The 22,227-nt window shown below is 33.9% G+C and overlaps 1 protein-coding gene across 1 annotated transcript; it reads left to right on the plus strand.

Annotated features, from left to right (window-relative positions):
- Positions 1–3,390: 3,390 nt before the first annotated feature.
- Positions 3,391–15,859, plus strand: LOC128210679 (protein mono-ADP-ribosyltransferase PARP14-like). Its single transcript, XM_052915030.1, has 11 exons — positions 3,391–3,489; positions 4,038–4,707; positions 4,872–5,127; positions 5,624–5,826; positions 8,863–8,936; positions 11,501–11,619; positions 11,830–12,012; positions 12,243–12,346; positions 13,444–13,586; positions 14,824–15,001; positions 15,567–15,859. Exons 1-11 carry the CDS (start codon positions 3,391–3,393, stop codon positions 15,857–15,859), a joined length of 2,322 nt encoding a protein of 773 aa, XP_052770990.1.
- The last annotated feature ends 6,368 nt before the right edge of the window (positions 15,860–22,227 follow it).

Consider the following 22,227-nt stretch of genomic DNA (forward strand, 5'->3'; position numbering starts at 1 on the left):
CGAGATGTCCTACTTATTGACTGTTTATATATTCAAAAATCAAGACAAAAAATTAAATGGAAAAAATAAATGACTTACCAATGGGTGTTTGAGATATCCATTTGGCACCACTTTAGTGCCATTCATCGCTCTTCAAAGCTCCATAAAACAAAATCATTCGTCTAACACATTCCCGACATCTTAACACAGATGGTATTGATTACTGTGACATGTTTGTGTTAAACCGGTTTGAAGGTGCATTCACTCGAGTAATAAAGTCAAAGATGCACTCTTAAGTACTGCCAGATAAGGTTTACCACAATTAATAATGTTGTTTCAATATTCCTAAAAGAATGAATAAATGTCGAAAACAATGGTTCTTATGAAGGATATCGAGTTAAATTTGAAAGAAATGAGCATTACACACGGTATTTCTACCTTATGAGACTATAGTAGACCACTAAATCTTTTAGCATTTACCAATCATTTAATATTTATTGCGCTTTCTGCTATTAAAAACACGGTTACAATCTTGTTATCAGTAATAAATATTTTCAATAAATGCATTATTTAGTATGTAGTTAAAGGTTTATCAGTCACAATTGATGTTTGTTATATATGTGTATGTATTGATTTTGAATAACAGTGTCACTAAACAAAAAATAAACAAATTTACGCAATTTCACAACCTTTTTTCCAGTTCTTCTGGATTACCATGTATCCCCTGCCTCGAAACGAAAAGTTAACTTGGACGACATCGGTACGTTTTGGTTGGGGGGGGGGACCCCCCCCCCCCCTCCTTCTGGCCACTAGTGCAATTGCAAAATTAATTTTGATCCGTGAGGGATATACTTAAGCGACGATGTTAACCATTGCTTCAATATTTATGCATGCATATGTACTTGTTGGCATTTTGGGTGCCTCATTTCTACATCAAAAATGCTCAACCAGGTATGAGTTTATTGTATAAGTTATAGCTCGTAGTTTGTAAAATGTGGTTCTTTAGCAAATTTGTTTTAAATACGAAATAAAAGGTGTTGCTTCCAAGGTATGCATGATCAAAATATCCATAAATTATGTATGAGTCCCTTTTGCTGAGTGGTTATGCTATTTATTTGTCCATGACGTAAAAAGCGTAGGTTCACCCCTGATTAAAACAAGACTTTATTTTCATACTTTCATTGTATTTTGTTCTGCAATTTCAGTATCAAAGAGTTAACTAATTATTTCAGACACATTACATGGAAAATGATTATTTGGTGCCAATGAGGTACGAGTCCCTTAAGAATGGCAAAGTGTTTTTACAATCAGCTAGATAAACAAGTTCATTTTTTCCACATATACAAGATGATTTACAAGTAATCATCATATGTGTATTTTTGCTTCACTGCTATCTTGTAGGATGACTGGCTTATATACTACTACCGGGTATGTAGTAAAGTGACAACATGGCATTAATTACCAATAGCGTTTATTTTGTAATGCAAAATTCACCAGCCTTACATTTTTGTACAGTTCGATATTTTTTTCTAAAACATATACTAGTATTACTGTTTGAGGAAGGCATTGGCACATGATGCATGTTAACATTCTAAAATGCCTTCCAGCATTTTTAATGGTGTTTAGCTTGGACCAGCTCAAAACCAAATAATAGGGGTTGGAAAGTCTTTGGTTTAGGAGTTAAAAAGTCTTTAATATGGTTATTAAAATAATTCAACTAGGGGTTGAAAAGTCTTTGTTATAGGAGTTAAAAAGTCCAAACAGGTAGGGGTTGAAAAGTCTTTGAAATAGGGGTTTAAAAGTCTAAGGGTTGAAAACTGAAAAGTGTTCTTTTTTAGAAGGGTTAAAAAGCCTCTTGGGGTTGAAAGGTCCTGCTCCCCTGCAGAACAGTGTGTATGAAATAAAGTATTATCTTAGGTAAAACATTTCATATGGATTTCCATCAATTAAAAATCAAGAAAATGGTACATTTTCTGTGTAAAGGTACTGACAACCGAAATAACATTTTCAAGCGTAAAAGTGAGTATAACTTTGAAAAAATGAATAAGTTCTTAGTCGTTTGTAACCACAACTTAATCGATTAAAAATGGCGTCTGAGGAGATGAAACTAGTGTAAAGATATTTAAAAAAATGGAATTTGTGTCACTGGTTGAGTAAGAATACTTCAGGTAATTTTTGATATGATTTATTGCATTCAAATTCATTAAAAGATGCTTAAATCTTATCGCTAAGATATCAGCACAGAAGTATTAGCTTGGAATTGGATGGATATAATGTCAGGACACAGGTAAACAATAAAACAAAACTTCAAATATATTCCTAAATAAATAAATAGGTGTTCTTTTAAGAGATTTAGGAAAGTTGAAATATTTTCCCATTAAAATTTATTGCCAGAACCTCCAATTGGATTAAGCCCATTGCCAATGTTACCAATTGGAAGATTCCAATGGGACAATGTTCCAATTGGAGTTTTCCAATTTCCTGACTTTTCCCATATTGAATTGTGGGAAATATCCAATTGGAAAAAATGGTCGACGGGATTTTTTTTTTACAAAAAATGATAAAAAGTACTATAAACGCACTTTTTCTAGATAACATTATAACCATTAATGATAATGATTGTTATTAATCACTAATTCCTTTTTTGAAAATGTGGGAGAATTTTCCAACAAAAAATGTTGGGCTGATTTTCCAATTGGAAAAACCATTTTTCCAATGGGAAGGCCATTTTCCAATGGGACTCCCATTGGAAAAGTTGACTTTAAATGCCAAAAAAACATATTTCTAAATTAAATTTCAGGAAACAAAAAATATCTCTTATTAGTATTACCTAACACATTTTAAAAATACAAAAATAAAAAACATTGGGTGAAAAATAAAAAAAATAAGTTTGCAAAAATTCCGGATTTGCAAACTTAATCCGGATGCTGTTGTAGTTAATTATATTAATGGGATACAAAATTCATGAATTGTTTGTATTTATCATTTTTCTTAATGTTCTTTAATATGCATTCTCTTTGCATTGCAGCTGTGGGTTCTGTTTTAAGTAAACAGCAAACATTAATTGGCATAACAGTCGAAGTGAAAAGATACATTCCATGTATTGCAAGAGCAGAAGAGGACTCTGTTAATAGAAACCTTCGATTTTGTGATCCCATTGCGATAAATGTTAGTCCACTAAAAATCAGATTTATCAAAAGTTCTCAGTTTGCTACAACTGCCCTTGATGCGCAAATGAGCATGTGCTATGCAGCATTGGTATGGTCAGAGGAAACTTCGTCAGTCCAGATATCATGTACATTGACGACTGAAGTGAAACATTGTATTGCATTAACATGCAATTGGAAGGAGCGTGCAGAACATAATTTCAATGATTTTATGGACAAAATATCTGAAAAGGACATACCCGTTATGAAAGAGCTCTGGGAGAAAGTCACAACAAAGCTCTCTGAAATTTCTCTAGAGCAACCTAATGCGGCTGCCGCCTATTTGGCAAAAGACGGCGGTAAAGTAACCGTTGTTGGCATGAAGCATGCTGCTGTTCAGCTTTACGATAGTATTTGTGGCTTCATGAATTTGGCTTTAGAGAGGTTTGCGAAAAAAAGCAGTGGACAAGAGAAACTGTTACAGCATTAAAACGGATTGAAACACAGATGCTTATTGTGGAAAAGTTTCCGACAAAAACGGAGCAAATATTTCCTGAGGTTAAAGTTGAAATAAATCAAGGCAAGAACGAAATCATTTTCAAAGGTATATATCAAGATGTGAATTCAGTGCTTTTGAAAATGTACGAACTGAAAGACAAGTTTTGCTCGCAAGAATTTCAATACCCGAAACAAGTGCTTTGCCTGTACGACCAAAGCAACGAAACGGTGAAGGAGTATATCGTGAAAAAAATGAAAAACAATAGCATAGTTGCAGTATGGGAAAACACGGGAAGCAAACTAATTGTAATGTCTGCAAATAAGGAAAATCTAGATACAGCTGCAAAAGTTGTTCGAGAATCCGTGTTGAGTAAAACTGTTCTATTATCCGAAGCAAATATTTCTGTATTACAGACAGACACTTGGGAGGAAAAACACAGCGAGATGCATTTAAAATATAGAGACAAGCTTGTTTTTGACACGACCTACTTGGGCAAACTTGTTATCGGGACCACAGATGATATTGCAAATGAAGTCGAACATGCTATTCAGTCATTCCTAAGGGCAAATTCCATCTTGAAAGACATCATAAAAGTACCAAAAAATGTGTATAGGTTGATGAAACGCCATCACGAGAGCGATGTTCAAAGAATTGCAAGTGCTTTGTACTCAGGGCAAGTTCGTATAGTTTCAAAAGATGATGCACATGCTTTTGAAATATCTGGTACAAAAGATGGAATGGAGCAGGCAAAGACTCAAGTTGAAGCACTTTTGACAAAGGTAAACAAGAAGCAGCACGAAGTCAGAAAACCAGGTCTTGGAGAATATATGCAAACTGAGAAGGGAAGTGAAATTACGCGAGCAGTTGAATCAGCGTTTCCATGTGTTATATCCATGAATGACGGCTGTGATGACATTGGAAGTGAAAACATTCGAGTAATTGCAAGCTGTACTGGTTATGAAAATCGAAGAATGTTCGCTGCAGTTGGTGATATGTCAGAAATAAACGTCGACGTTATTGTAAATCCTTCTGACGACAACATAGGTCTATTCGGAGGACTAGGAAAAGTCTTAAAAATTAAAGGTAGGTTGTCATACCATGTGTCTTTGGATATCAAGCGAAACATGGGTAATATTCAGTGAATAATATAATATTATGATATCATAATATGAAATGTCACTTGCATTATTTTATTCCAGAATGAAGTGTTAACATTTATATTTAGAACTGCAACAAAACTATTACAGGAGGACTAGCGCTTGAACGCCCTTGCAGAGATTACATCAAAAACAACGGCCCACTGAGTGAGGGAGAGGTTTTTGTATCCCCGGCAGGAAACCTGAAAGCAAAGCACATAATTCATGTGGTTGGTCCGGCTTGGAAGGACGGTACTCACCAAGAGGTTGAAAATCTGGCAGAGGTGGTGTTCAAGGCAATGAAACAAGCGTCTATGAAAAACCTTAAATCTCTTGCCATGCCTGCTATTAGTTGTGGTGTGTATGGGTCAGTATCAAAATATTTGTATTATCTTTATAAAAAATATATTGAGAATGAGAAACGAATGAGGAATGGTTACACTACTCGACTTTTTTTATAACATTTACGTATTATGGCACTATGGATATAAATTGAAACTTTGATTGATTGCACACCTATAACTTGTATGTGCATGTATTGCTCTTTCATTAATCTCAACGTTTACTTCTTTAATATATTGAAATAATGGCATCTGTTTCATTGTTGAAGGAATGAAACAAAATTGAGTTCAACCTATTTAGCTGTAAATGCAATGCTCGAGTCAGAGTATATATATTATTCAGTCTCTATTGAGTTATTACTTAGTTATTTCAATGATAATGACATGGCGGTTTAAGCAATATTTTCCTACGAATCATAATTGTACATTTAAACAGGAAATTGGTTAACGTTTTGGTCCGTTTAGTTTCAATTGTGTTAACTATAAATTCAACCAGTGTTATATTTTTGCGATTGCTTTTAGATTTCCTGTAAAGAAAGCGACAGGCATTATTGTAGCGGCCGTCAAGAACTTTTTCCGGAAGGAACAAGATAGCTCTTTGACAGAGATCTACCTATGTGATATGAATGGCGGCACAGTGAATGCTTTTACCGAAGCTCTACAGAAGGAATGGGGTGCCAAGAATGTCGAAAAACATGCAAACAAGTCACAACATCGGAAACCTGGTAATTTTCATTTATTTAGTCTTTGAAAAAGTAGCTTAAAGTTTGTTTTCGTTTTTCAATAAATCAGTTAAAATCAAATTGAACAAAATACTTCTTGCATAAAATACAGGTTTAGCTCCACTTTAGTTTTAGTTTATGGGGCCTCGTTTAAATAGCCGCGTTTCAAATACCATTTGCGAAATTTACGATAACCGGACATGAAAGGGTCGACTGACTGATTTAGTTTTTGTAACATGTTTAATGCCATAGAATACAGTAAAAGCCCCACTTACAAACTACATTTTTAATGGTAAATAATATTTAAGTACACTTGTACAACAACATAGCAAATAGGTCAAGTTCGACGTTTTGAATTATGTCCACTATAAATTGCTATGGCCCCTACGACGGGCATATTAAAATCGCACCGTCCGTTTCGATTCCGTGTCCTAGCTGTAATTTTGTCTTACAATGAGCGTATTTTACTTGGCACTGGTGTTTAACACATTTGGACAAAGTGTCGCGTGCAAGGCAAACAACCCTTCCTTAAAGTTAAAGGTCATACTTTGAGTTTAATAATGAAGGAATGCTGCTTATATGCAAATACAGTAGAGTTGGTCGTGTTAGGGCAATAACCTAGTCTTGCACAGTGAGATTTTGGAATAAGTTGGCACTTGTTTGGTACACAAAAAAGACGAAAAGTAGCATGCAATACCAACGACCCCTTCTCAATGTAATGGTCACATCTGGGAGTTCAATCATTATGGAATGCTGTTTATATCAATATAAACTATAGATGGTCGTGTCCGGGTTTTAACTTTGTGCGATTAACTAATAAGTGATAATAAGTAAAAGAGATGTTCGGACTTTCAAAAATCTCTAAAAAAACGATCAAAAGGAAACATATCTTTGTTGATGTTTTTGTCCTCAAAGCAGACGAATCAAAATCGTCTCCAATTGGAGCTCCCTTCCATGCCTTCAACCTGATTAAATTAGACTAAGAGAGATTTTTAATAGATTTTATAAGATGCCTTGACACGTGTGTAAGTAACGCAAAGACGATGTTTTGTTCGAAAGATCAATTTCCCTCTGATCTCAGTGAAGGTCAGGTCCACACTTATAGGTTTACGAGTTGTAACTTTGGGATTTTTAAATAAATAAGCACATGTGTTCGGTACATAAAGATGAAAGGTCTAGGGCAGGCATATGTTCATACATCTAACTACATCACTCCTTAACACTTGACCACAATTATAATGTAATGTGTTGATTTGTATAGCTTTTCCTGAATGTAGGCATATGGTTATGAAAAGGTCAATGAATTTAAATAATATTTTGTGCATGGTTTTGGCAATTAGTTTAACAACATAAGGTATATATCATTATTACATTATTTCAAAACACAAATAGTTATTGATTAGTGATTAGGGGTCATAAGTTCAAAAGGTTCATAATGACATTGAAGGCGAAAATGTTGTCCGAGTGATTACATAACAATGCCTGCACATTTTATTGGGACTGCACAATAATGTAACGTATTGAGAAATTACAGAATTGATTGATTACCCGTTATTGATACTAACGTTGTAATAGCTAGATATCGTAAGGTTAATGCCAGTAGCCAAGATCTTTCTTAATGTTGTTTTGAGCTTTCTGGACTTTACCCAACGATACCATGTTATATATAACCTAAGAAAATACTTTGAATAGACAACCTAGACATACACTGTTTAAAACGAAACGCTTAATGTCTTTAAAGTAACAGTAAATCGTTGATAATCGAATCGGTTCGACACAAGAAAGTATCGATTTTTTGTAAAAAAGTAACGTTATATTGTATCTAAAATGTGTTTCAATGGGCCAAAGGTTTTAATATAATAAATAAGAACCATCATTTGCCTTATATGTTTTCAACCTTAATTCCTTTTCATGTTTTCTAAAATTAAATAGATAAAAGCAATCAAGGCAATGCCTTTGAAATCGTTTTTTAATTGTTAAATCATGGTGAAAATATTCTGGTCGTAACTGTTTTCTTCAAAGACTCTAAATATATTGGATATTGATGAGTTTACATAATAAAATGCATGTTGTTCTAAATTTTCCGCCTTGTCTAAGATTAAATGGATTTGCGGTAGCAATCGCTATATTAATTTAAAAATTAAAAATTAAATTGTGTATCATGTGTTTATATTTTATTGATTGTGCATTCATTGTAGATTTTATAGATTAATGAATCGTTTAAATGTCACTTTTGTTATAAATTCCAAGCGTATAGGTTCGTTAATTGTTTAACTCTATTTTAATGATTGGGTTTGAAGTTCGAATATCGGAAGATTGAAAGAGAGGCACACCGTATTGGGCTAGAATTTGCCTTATTGTTTGTGTTTCTTGATAGTTCAGCCTTAGTCAGATTTTTTATAGTTTAACAGTAGGAATCTTTGCTTACGTTTTAGCTCATGTCGATCAAACTCATTTGGTTGCAGTTCATGACCTAAGTTTATCAAGGATGAGTAATGAATCATACCATAAGAACATTTGTTGCCAATTTAAAATTTAGTAAACAGGCAAAGACTACGACCTCCGTTTATCGAGGCTGTGTTTCTTACCGTTTATTTAGTCATATATGTACAAGAAATACTAAATCTGGTAAGCAATTAACAAAACGTGTGTAAAACCACTCGGTTAAATGATGAATAAATGGTGGATATTTGATGATGGTGTTTAAGAGAAACGAAAAGGCGCTGATGAACTTAATCATAAATAATTGCAGCTTTTTTAAGTTAATAGATATCGAATGTTGATTATTATCATCGGTTTTCAATAAACAAAAACATTTCGCAACAACTTGTAGTATCGACGTGATCGTTGCTTAGGATGCTGAGTGCATTGTTAACAGCTCAATTTTGATTTTGATTTCAAAAGAGGTTAATATGTTAAAATTTGCATATTTTTCAGAAAACCACTCAAAAACAATTTGTAACTACTCCACATATCACCATTGCTATGTTCACATGTTTCAGTTTGTATTATTTTCAAAATGTGGATTTACATTATTAGGAATGGTTTCACAGACGTTGATGAAGAAGTGCGGAAAGCCGCTTTTGGATGAGGCAAACTCAAAGAGTAATTGCGTAACCCCTTCTTGTTTTTGTTTTACTTTAAAAGGTTTCTAAATTATAAGGCTAGTATATAATTCAGGAACAGTAAATATTTGTGGAGGTAACCTATATTTGAAATCATTCTTTTGTGTGACTTGAACATTGACTGATCAAATCGTCGTATTTAAGTATTACCAAATGCAAAACAAATTAAAATAATTAAATACTAAATTTTCCTTATGGACCACACCTCTGATAGCCCAAGGACAAACTAGCTGCGGTAAATGTCACAACACTATAAGTGTAAACCATTGCAACATTTACCGCCACCGTCCAATGTCCTCAAACCAAAAACAAAACAAAAAAGTATATATTTTTTGGTATAAGCCTAGTGGGTGCCAACAGACCGGCTATTTATATATTAACAATAACATACATGTATAATCTGTCAAGTTTATGAACATTGCAAACAAATAAAATGAACAAACTATATTCATTATGCATGAATAACAGCTTATCTTATGCAAACATGACACAACATGTTTAATAAATTTGATATATACATGTTATACAAACATGAATACCAGTATGTTGAACATATATATAAAAATAACTTTGTACAACAAAAAGAAGAGAATGTAGTATGCCAAATTACATATATTAAAATGCAAATCATATTCTCAAATCTTTCACTCGTCATTAGCAACTACCGGACTACTAATGACTAATATCTACTAAACTTATAAAGGTAACAACATTTTCTTTACTTCAAGATACATCTTCAGTATAAGATTTTACATTTATAATGTGAAAATACACAATACAGGTAAAACCACTCGTCTTTAAACTTAAAATTAAAAAAAAAATAACGTCTGTATACGGCTATACCCAATGACTAAATGGAGATAACACGCTACAAATGCACGAAATCCTCGTGCTTTTCCTGTACAAAACTAGCGACACCTATCAGAGGCATACAAACAAGGGTTATAAATTTGTGTCTAATTCGTAAACTTAAACGACAAAAATTACATTTAAAAAGTAAATAATTCACGGAAGGGAAAACAGTTGTGTAAGACTGTAAAGCAGTGTAAAGCCTAATACTGTTAATAAAACACATAAACAATATTTAAGAACTTTGTAATCTGAACTTCTTCTTAAAACTTTATGTTTCGGTGTTCGCTTTTTCGCAGTTTAAACTTTTCGACGCAATTTTTGTTTCGCTTAAAAGGGCGGCAGAGACGTTTTTGGCGTCGTTGCCTCCGGCGTCGACTGTGTCCTCAAATAACTTGTTTTCGAAACATGATGATTCTGAATTATATTTATGGGGATCACGGTTAAGTTCAGTAGGGTCAATCGTGTCTGTTACTGGAGAGGAATGTCATTTTTCATTGAAATATAGTTGTAAATAACTTGTACAGTAAATGTCTTAATCAGTATCCAATCATCAATCATTACCCAGGAATAAGCTAAGTGAGTTTTTGTAGCATTCATGTGTTCATCAAGGTTGATTAGGAGATAACATTGAACTAGACCTATGCATCTTTTACATTAAAACTCAAGTGGATATCTTTTTGGCTATAATAATCAATTCTCAATTTCTTCCATTTAAATTGATATTCTGATTGGCGCTCCTAATAAGAGAAACATTTACTTCCGCAGAAGTATAAGGTTAAAATTGCTAAACATAAACATGGTGCAGTTCGCAAGGCAAAAGGCTTACAGGGTAACTGGAGTACATTGTACTTTATATGTTCTGTTCCTTCATTATTTTGTCGACTGCAAAGCATCGCAGAAAAAAAAATAATTTGGTGTAGAATCTACACTTTATGTCTACATAGGTCAAACGTGATTGTCTTTGTCTCACTCCATCCTTTTTTAATCCTGTCCATGTGTCAAAGTTTTGTCAATGCATGTGAATTTGTACTCTAATTGATCTAGTTAAATCGTGTTTTCCTTTATCTAGGATTTGCCGAAAGATTGTCTCCACTTCAAAAGCCGTTCAGTCGTGAGCTTAGTAAGTTTAAAACGGATGTGGACGCTGTTCTATTCACACTGTGGGCACTTGAACAGAATACTATTATTTCAGCAATTAAAAAGTTAGACAGTTGCATTGAACGTGAAGTGTCTTCGAAAGTTTTTACAGACAGTATTATTTCCAGTATGAGTGATAAACAGGTAATTGTATTTGTATGTTTTCCGTGTTTGTCCGTATGTGGTGGTATTTAACATTTATTTTAAATGTGTAACACTGTGTATTTGTAGTCAATACACTGACGAAGTCCGAAAAATAATGGGTAATCTAAAAAGATATGTCATTTAGATAATAATTGTTAGGCTGGGTGTTTAGTTAAATATCCGTTCTCCGCTTTTACCCTTTGCTACTCCGTAAGGATTTCCTGGCCTTTTAGAGAGAGTTACCAATCTGTTGTTGATAAGCGTCCATTGAAATGAACGAATTGTGAGTTTAGCTTGTGATTGTCTTGTATATTTATCTGTTTGTAATTTGGCTGTGTACCACACAACCACAGTATTATTTTTGTTGTTGGATTTGGACCTGTCTTTATGTAAAATTCGTTTACATGTTTTGACTGCAGCTTAAGGAAATCAAACGGAATGCAGACGAACACCATGTAGACTATAAACTAATTGGTGGAGATATCCAGATATTTGGTGTTATGCAAAATGTGGTCAAAGTCACAGATGATATATACACGTATGATGTCAATTTAGCTAAACATTTACCCCTGACATAAATGAATCAAGTTATTATTTATTTACAGGCCAGTTAATAAAAGTAGCACATATTAACTTCCAGATTTTTATATTGTTATATGAGTCTTAACTCTTTTTATATTTTACAGTATTTACAATGTAAGGTTATGCTTTGATGAATGTATCTCGACACGCTTTTCTATATCATCAGATCTTTGCGTGATGCGGCAAAAATAGAGCAAGAGCACAATGCAGCTGTTATACTTAAAGACATCGTTCAGTGGTATTGGATGGAACAGACTGAAATGACAGATGAATTGAAACCCTATGAAATGATGATGAACTATCAAATAGAGCAGGCATTCAAGACACAAGAGGACAAGTTCACTTACACGTAAGCGTTCGGATGTATTCTATTAGCTTATAATGCTATTCGAAAAATACCATAAGAATTGTCAAGTCGGTATTGGTATCATTGCCTTTTTCTTTTTATTATATTCCTGAAAACTACAGATTAAAATTTCCCTTTTCTGATTCACATGACTTTGACAAGTCAATGTTTTGTAACAAATATTTATTAGCAAGAAATAAATTTCGACTTGTTATCATGTTATTGTCTTACAGTGACAATGGAGAAACGGTGATCGTTGACTTTAAGAACTATTCCGAGTATTGCCAGTCCAAGCCAGGCGAAGAAGATACTATTCTTCGAAAATATATAATCAAAGGTAATTAGATTGTTTTACAGTCTGAAAAAAATAACATATTTCTCGTAAATAATGAAAACATTTTTTCAATACTTGTACCCTACTAGTTATCTTTGACTTTTGCCCTTTTGTGTGTTCTTCTCCGTGGTGGTGAAAATGTGACATACTGATGCGGCGCATTTTCGCCAAAGATTTGTCGTTCTTTCACACTAACACTCGGCTCGGTCGTGTTCGATCGGGAAGCATGATTAATTAGTATGTTTTGTCTTTATAACGTTTCACCTGCAGGCAAAATTTGAAAAGTGTCAGGGCGTAAAGGCGCTTATTGGGGAAGCGAAATTGCTTTAAGAGGCGGAGCGAAATTACTAAAATGCTCCAAATTATGGGCAGAAATACACTGCATTTTTTAGCATTTTCGTCGCTCTTCAAAGCGCATGTCCCTCTATCAATTGGCATTTGACACATTTTTGTCATTTTTCCTCTAAGCTATTCTGCAAAACTCTACCAAGTCAAATCATACCATACAAAGTTAATTATTACTTTGTTCTTATATATGGTATTATGAAATGTTCCATTTAGAATGTTCACTTTCAAATGTTCAATTTATAGATTTTAATGACAGAAAACATTTTGTCACTATGAGCGAAAACCATTTATTGAAAATCACTGATTTAGGAGGTTCGATGTTCTCCAATACTCGATTTTTGTTATATACCAAGTAATGACATTGCCAATTGATCTGAAAGACTTTATTTAATTATAATATGTGTATGTTTGTTTCCTTTGTTTTACCATATCCGAGAGTACAATGTATAACTGTACTTTCTGTACCAGGCTAGTTTGCTTGTATATTGTATTGTACCTTTTACAATCTCATTATATATTCTTTACGTATAATGATAAATTAGAATGTGATGCCAAATAATCAAGGTTAAGATATAATATATTAATCTTCATAGCTCTTTCTCGCTGCAATCTGTCTTGGCCGAAAGCAGGCAGAGAAGATAATTGGCGACTACAAATGATATCGTGGTTGTTGGTATTTCATTTGCTATACTTAACACTTTAAAGTAACTTTGTTGTTCAATTATGCACTTAAAAATGTTTCCCGAGTCCAGAATTTAGCGGAGAGGTTCCTGCCAACTGGAGACCCATGAAGGGTAATTTACTGGTGTATAAGTTGGCCCCTGCTGACAAGGAGTACACTGATTTATCCGGGACATTCAACACGTCCAGTGGTGGAGGCTACATTATTCACTCGGTAAATCATCGTCCGATTCTAACTTGTGACCTTTTCCGTTGTACACTATTATTATAAGCCCTTTCATAGAACGGGCCGTTTTATAGTTTCACCTACGGCGTACAGTAGGGTGCACGGATGGGCAGGCGCGCGTTGTTCAGTTTATTATCCCACAATTTAAAAAGCCGATGTTCAGTTATTACTAATTGAGTCAGAAGTTGTATAGGCATAATGCATCAAACAAATTCGATAACCATCCATGTCGGCTCAGTTATTCGAGAGTTAACTTTGATAATAGAAATTACTTAAAATTGGTCTTGCCCGTTCAACAACTTAAAAATCGTTTACCGAATCATCACCAAATTCCATCACAATGTGTATGGGCATAACGTCTCCAGACGAATTTGATAACAAGCCACATTGCTAGTGTCATTAGAGAGTAATCACCCTTTAATTATACCTGAAATGGGTCTTGTCTGATCAATCACTTATGAATCATTCGTCGAATTATCACCAAATTTGGTTAGTATGTGTATGGGCATAATATATCTGACAAGTTTCATAAACAGCAATGTCGCTCTAGTCATTCGAGGGGAAAGACCTTTTTGTTATAGATATAATCGTCGGTTATGTCCGATCAATAACTTAAAAAGCCTTTGTAAATTCATCACCAAATTCGGTCAAAATGGGCATCTCTGACGGCTTCGATAACAAGCCAGTTCGCCTCCGTCGCTCTAGAGTTATGACCCTTGATTTAATTTTAATTTAGTTTCTTATATGTTCATTCGCGCCGGCTAATTTAACATTTTTTTTCTGATTAAAGTGTTCTTTTAAAAATGCACTCTTACACCCTAATAAGCAGTACCACATTTGATACGATTGTTTTAATTTACCGAATAATATGAATTAATATCGAACATAATAATGATCTTATGAAGGATACGTGTTTAATTTGAAAGAACTGTGCAATAAAAAAAAATTCTACCTTATGAGACGATAGTTGAACACAGTAATTTTTAGGACCCAACAGTCATTTTAAATGTGTGCGTGTTGAGCTATATAATTCACGATTACAGTCTTGTTATTAGTAATTAATAATGCAATTTTACTAAGAAATTTAAGGTTTAACACTCAAAATATGTTATTGTTATACATGGATTTATTTGGAATACGAGTGTCACACTAAAATGTCATTTCTTAATTAGTAATCTGAATGTAATCAACGTTTGTTTGTATTAAAGTATATTGTGCTTTTCAGATTGAGAAAGTTCAAAACAAATCACTGTGGCTACAGTATGAAGCTAAAAAGAAACAACTCGAGGGACAGAATCCTGCAGGAACGAAAAACGAGCAATTCCTGTGGCACGGTACATCTGAAGACACTGTGGACAGTGTCAACGCACATGGTTTCAACATGAGCTACTGTGGGAAAAACGGTAGTCATTTAATTCAAATCACCGGCTTTTACCTCAAAAACAAGAACTTATAATTTTCTAAATAAGCTCAAGATGGGACTTAAATTGAAGGCTTAAACCTAACCATTAATATGATATTTCTTTGTATAATTATAGTTCGTTTTATTGATGTTTAATCGGTTTATGCACACAATTACACATATACCATTAAAACTATAAACATAAATTATTCCATTTCATCATTTGGCCGATTATTCAGAACATTGTTAAAGTTAACAAAGTTGTTTACTGGATCGTTGTAAACTTTCAAATCTGTAATACTCTGAAAGGTCCATGGATACAAATGTTATTTACGTACTTGTCACAACTATTGAGGTAGCAGATTCAGCTATGCTTGTTTTATCGAAATATATCAGCACATAATATCTTACCTTTAAAAAATACTGTTAACAACTTTGTTAACTTGAACACTCGGCCCATTGACTTGCTCTTCTCTTGTATAATAGCGTAGTACATTGCATTACAAGGGCTAAGGCAGTAGGATTAACGTATAATAATGTTGAAATGAGTTTATTTTCTTTTTAAGCTACGGCCTTTGGGAATGGCGTTTATTTTTTTGTAAATGCAAACTATTCCTGTCAAGATACGTATTCAAGACCCGGTACACAGGGACTTAAGAAAATGTATTACTGCGCTGTTTTGACTGGTGAATTCATTTTGGGAAAATCGGGAATGCGCGTCCAGCCACCGAAACCTAACGCAGGAAAGAATGCCTTGTACGATTCCGTCGTAAATAATGTTGCTGGTCCAGCTATGTATATAATATTTAACGACACACAGACCTACCCTCTTTACATAATAACGTTTAAGAAACAGTAGGAAGTCTATGGCGGAAAGATATTTTGCTGGAGCAGATGCTATCTAGAAACATATATCTGAAGAGAAAGTTTGTTTCAATCTTGAAAGTTTTGAAAGACATTAAAACACAGTTCTTCAAAGGAGTCGTAGGGTCTATCTCCTCGGACTATATTCTAAGATACTTTTTGTGCTGCTGTATTTCCGTATAAACTGTCTTTGTTTTATCATAACGCTCTGCAATGCATATGCGTTTAACATTAAATTTCATCAGACCGTGCTGTGTTTAAACAGATGCCCAAATATCTTCGAGCATTCTCCAACACATATGTTTGGTATTTTTTATACTCTCCTGCAGAACACAGAATTGTTTTTGCAATATTCTAACGTTTTAGTTTTTTACTTCTGCTGTAACATCTTGTGTACTTTGGGCATAACAATTGCATGCACATTTGTTAATTTCATTGATACCGCCCTGATATCTCGTGCTGTGTAGGAATTCACTTAACTCCATGCCAGCCAAATCTATGTTTATTTGTTTTTGATGATTGTATATAAAGTTTATGAAGACGTTTCTTCTATAAGCTTATGACTTTTTAATATTTTGTTTAAGTATCCACTTTTTTAAGTCATAAGATTAAATATATCAACATTTTTAATTAGAAATTCCCTTATGGAACTTTTCTTGCATGATTTGTCTACAATTAACTCATTTAATAAAAAAAATACTATTGTGACTTGTTATAATGTGCATATATGCTCATCGTATTATTACACATATTTGTAATGGTTGTAGAATGATTTTGTATTAATTATGTTAACGCCAAGTAAAGCATAGTAACAGGTGATTTGTTATAAAGCAATATTACCTATTGGGACTTCCCTCGTTATGTATTGCCTCTATACAAGAATATGTTACCATGTCTTTATTTGGTTAATGAAGTCCCATACCATGCATATATTCGCCTAGATGCTCTAGTTACCATACACTTTTCATCAAAAATAAGTACATACGAATTGGTCTTTTGCAAACGGCCACACACGATATTATCGTAAAATTGATAAAACAGGTAGAATATCTATATTTAATGAAATAAAATCAATGTTTCACAGGCCAAATTTAAACAAATGTGCTTGAACGCTTATGATTAAGAGACTGCCTTTCATGTCAGTTAATTATCTTTTTTATGTAAATCACAATTTGAAAAAGCTTTTACGAATATTGTTATAATCGTCCGTGGTAAAGATTGCCAATTAATTGAAGTTTTACCCAAGTTTTGTTATGATCAGCTTTTTCTAAAGCTGTAAAACAATGGTTATTATATGTGTGCTATCATTGTGTGTGTATCATTACAATTGTACTTTAAGCATGTACTTATTTTGCTGGAAAGAGTGTGCGAAATTGCAAAGGAAATAAGTTGTATGCACAACCAAATACGATCTTATAAATACGTTTGTTGTATTCGAATAATAACTATAGCCTTTAATTTTGGGGTAACGTTGACGTCATTAATGATTCAAACTTTAATACGCTCTTTCCGATAAATTTCCGTTATATAATGACGAAGTAACTTAAAAGTTATCAAGATATTATGATTTGCTAAAGATTTTCCACTCATTTCTTTTTTAAGTTTTGCTGCGTTCAATAGTTTTAAATTGCTATATTTCTTACCTAATCATTATTATTGAATATTTTGTTAGAAAATTCCATATCGGGTATTAGTAAAGTGAAATGTGGTGTATTAGATCCGTAACATTGAGTGTATAAGCTCAATGCAATTTCGTGTATTATATTCGGATCCAGGAAATGTGTTTAGTTAGCTCGGATTTATTGGATGAGTTAGTTCCATGAAAAATGATGTACTTAATCGTAGAAAGCGGCCATTAAAATCGGTGATTTGTTGTATTTTGATTCGTGCTGTTCATTTGTGCTGTGTGAAATCTGTGATATGTGGAGTATAAGTTTAAAGATATTTAATGTATTAGATACATGATATCTTAGGTTATTCCAATGTTGTAGAGTGCATTCGAAACACACGATCAATCGAATGTGCTGTATTAGATCATTGTTATGTGGTGTATTAAATCCATGATAACGACACCAATATTTAAAGACAACAAAGTATAGCCATTGATTACAGATACACGGTTAAACCATGATATACCGTATATTGTGTATTGTGTGTGTTGATGTGAACATCAGATATGGTAACGTTACAAACGCTTATCACCAAAATGTGTAATTCATGTACAGCAATATGTTATGAACAGAAATACTCTGGAAGCCAAAAGGACACATAGGAAGTGTTTCTCTGTTCGTGCATTTTTGTACTTTTTTAGAGCAGGCTGTTAAAGGTGTTCCGAATTAAAATATGTATATCATGTTAATGCAACGCCCGTATGGTGTGTAAAAGTATGCATGTTAATAATTCTAAACGTTTTCATTTTGATTTGCGGTGTTGCTGTTTCGCTTCAATTTTTAATGATCAGATAAAATATACCCAAGTTAACAGCATCCATACGATGCCTTGCTCTCGTTATTATCAATTTTCTTCGGTGTTGGTGTGGAGGACTTTCTAATGATCATTACATGTTTACCCATATGTGATTCCTTAAATAATTAGATGTCCTCTTGTGAAATATGCATTACGAGAAATATGATGAACAAGGCCTATTTACTTTAAATATGTTAGAAAATAATAAACGTTAACCTCCTCTAGCTGCGGACTGATAACATACCCTTCCCATTGCCTTAAAGACGTTGTATTGTTAATTACCCGCCGAACGGATCTTCGTGTTTTCTCGGTAAAATGGATGTTGTGTTTGAATATCAACAATCGGGTTTGGCTTAACAATATTTATTTTGATATAATATTTACAATAAGTTTAGTTTGACAAATTTGAGCATAATCAACGTTAACAAAGACATAATGGCCCGGTTGTTCAAAGCTCTCTTTAAGGATTTAACGTTAACTATCATCGTTAAATATTACGCTGTCAACGTTAAAATGAACGTTAACTTTAACGTTGACAAAAATGAGTTGTTCAAACTTAACACTTACCCTGACGGCGATGAAATAGGCGTTAACTTAACGACTCTTCTAACGTTGGTCTGGACCAACGTTAGAGTCAACGTTAAATAGTCAGTCGACGTTAAAAATGGCTGAGACAGTTGGTGCTTTTCTCAACAACAGAAGAAACGAGAGGATTAAATCATTTCTTTCGATCCACATGAAAAGTAATGACTTAGAAATGCGATTCCGCTACTGTTTTGATATCTATGAGATTGAATCAATTGTACAGCTGCTTGCCCAAGTCTTTCAACGTAAGACATAATGGTCAGAAGCTGTGTCAGTCCGGGAGTGAGCAAGTGGTGGTGAATTGATTAGATATGTCGACTATACTGTCCCTGACATTTGATGCTATCCTCTGACTGGTCACTGCAAGTTGAATCACCAACCACATGTCGAAACATTTGATACAATAAGCGCAGTGTTTTATAGTACTTGTTTCTATGTTACCTACACATTTATTTACCGTACCAACAGTAATCAGTACATTCTAAACAGGCCATAAAATGAATATGGTTACCAAAAAATTGCAGAATATTTACCTGCATAAATGACCCTGAGGTGAAATATCTCCATGATGACAGACTGGGCTTCCACAAATGCACTGTCAATGTGACAAGTGTGGTAGACCAACTCACTTATTTCCATATCGGTAGTTTACCATAAGCGGAGGAAAGCCACTATATGTACAGTTTTAAATCTTATTTATCTAATCAAATAATATTTTCTTCCACTGTTTACATCATCTGAACGCTTGAAATTATGACACAGATAAGTCGGTAAATCAGAAACGGTCGGACGCTTCACCCCACTGATAAATCGCTCCTTTTATGGGTCAACCTGTTTCACTTCAATTAACAGGTTAACTGTTTATCTCAAAATACAAAATAAGCATAAATATTGCATTAGAATCACCAGTTTTGAACAATATAATTGTGAAAAAATGCAACACTAAAGTATTGCAAAATTATATTTGAGGAGGTTCCAGTTAAAACTCCCCATACCTTTAAGCCTAATATTTTCCATTTCTGTTGTGATCCCCATTTTCATATCATGTTCTGTTTATATATGTGTTTGCTCCAATGCTGACATATTTTACAAATTAAGTTTTTAAACTGCCTGTTGTGGCATAAATATTGCACATGGGTTCACAAGTTTGGTCTTAAAGCACTGTATTATGTATATCCCCTGTTTGGTTTATATAATCGAACACCATATAAGAGTTTATACTCATCACGCATATTAAATTAAAGCATCAATCCACAATACATTTGATAAGTGAATATAAAGTAAACTAGATTCTTATACTAGTAATATTATTATTTTTTCAAAAATTGAACGGTATTAAAAAAGCTCAGCTGATATCCTAGTTAAGGGCAAGTAATTCAGTAAACGTGAATATGAGTGTCATGTAACCTCAAATCATTTTTTTCCCAAGTTTTTCGTTGTGGTTAAAACATGGCCTTGACATTCATGAAAAAACAACAACGCATTTTTAGAAGCAGTTGTAGATTTTTGGTATACATAGATATACATGTGTATATATATCATGTTATATACTGGATACCTTTACTTATAACGGTTGGTTTACAAAAAAAAACTGCATCCTTAATTTTTCTATCATTATTCGTTTAATCTTGACTAAACTTGAGCAAAGTGATGAAATGAATAATGAAATACACCACTGCCTGTGACTCAGATATAAATGTTTAACATTTTAAGTGGATTAACCCTTCAAGTTTACGGGGTAAGCTTAATTGTATTTTTACCACATCAGGCCACAGAAATTGTAAAGGATTATGGAAATACAAACAGGAAGTGAGCTTAACGCTGATGTTAACGCCAACAGGTAAGCGTTACATCAGTGTTAGCTAACGCTTACGCCGATAGATTTTTGAACAACAGGATAACGCTGATTGCGTTAGTTAACGTTAACACGTCAGCGTAAGCGTAAGTAATTTAACGAGAGTTTTGAACAACCGGGCCAATATGTAATGCATATAAACAAAGAACATGTTAATTATGCACAAAACAATAGTGTAAACAGAATTGAGAAGAACGCTTTAAGGCATATACTATGTCTCGCTTCTGTATGTCATTCACGCTGCTTATATGGTATGTAAAGACATGTTGTTTAAGTCTGAAATCATTTAGTTAGATTGAAGAAAAGACAACGATAGAATAAAAGGAAGCTGAAATGAGAGGGGTGGTACAGGCACTGGTCAGATCGGGATCGGGATAAGGTTTGATTGTATGTGTGCTCAAAAACGTTTAGATTGACGTATATAGTTCTGGACGATGTCAAAGATAAGTTTGTACGTTTGATATGAGGCCTCCTTTGATCCAAAGAGTAACAGTTGAAGAGACAATTGCCCAACGGAGGATAACTGAACAATCAGAAGATTTCTTTGGACGCTATATAATGGACAGGTGAAGAAAAAGTGAAAGGTGTCCTCAATTTCACTACATTGACAATTAGGACTGTTGACAATATTTTTTGAGACTAGATGTTCATTAAGATTGCTACAGTGCATACGTAACCTATCATGATCGACACAGGATTTGCGGTCACCTTCGTAATAGAAGTCAGGAACTTCTTTTTTTGTTCTTGTTAAGTTTGTATTTGAAAGAAGGCACGGATGGCAATGAACGAATTTCTTCCGGGAGTGCGTTCCATGCAGATATAGTTGATGGCAGGAATGAACTCGTCAACAACTGTGATTTGCATGAAATGTTCCGAAGGTTATTTGCATTTCTAAGGTTATACGAAGTAGTATCGCCAATTCTTGTTGGAATCAGTGAAGTTAGATATGCTGGTGCAAGGGAGTGAAACATCTTGTAAAATAGGATAAGTTTGTGTTTACGTCGCCTTTCTTTCATTTGTTCGATTCCAGTTTCAACATAAAGATTAGTAAGAGATACTAGTCGAGTTGAACCCGATATAATTCTGGCCGCCTCATGTTGTACTTTTTCTAAGTCATCCTCATCAGCTTGCGTCAGATTATTCCAGACAACATCGGCATATTCCAACAGTGGCCTAATGAATGTAAAATACAGAACCTGAAGCGATTTACGATCAAGAACGTATTTGAGTGATCGCATGAAGTGAATTCGCTGCCAAGCCTTCTGTTTGACGGATTGAATATGATCGTGCCGGGAGCATGTTCTAAAAAGAGTGACTCCCAAGTGTTTATGAGTTGTAACTTCGGATAGTTGGGTATTATTCATGAATATTGCACTTGTCTATCAGACTTCTTTCAGCCCACGTGTGAATTTTTTCTAGGTCATCAGTAATTTGCTGCGCGGTAAGCACGGGGTCTT

The sequence above is a fragment of the Mya arenaria genome, chromosome 12 (genome assembly GCF_026914265.1).
Source record: "Mya arenaria isolate MELC-2E11 chromosome 12, ASM2691426v1".
NCBI classification, from domain to species: Eukaryota; Metazoa; Mollusca; class Bivalvia; order Myida; family Myidae; genus Mya; species Mya arenaria.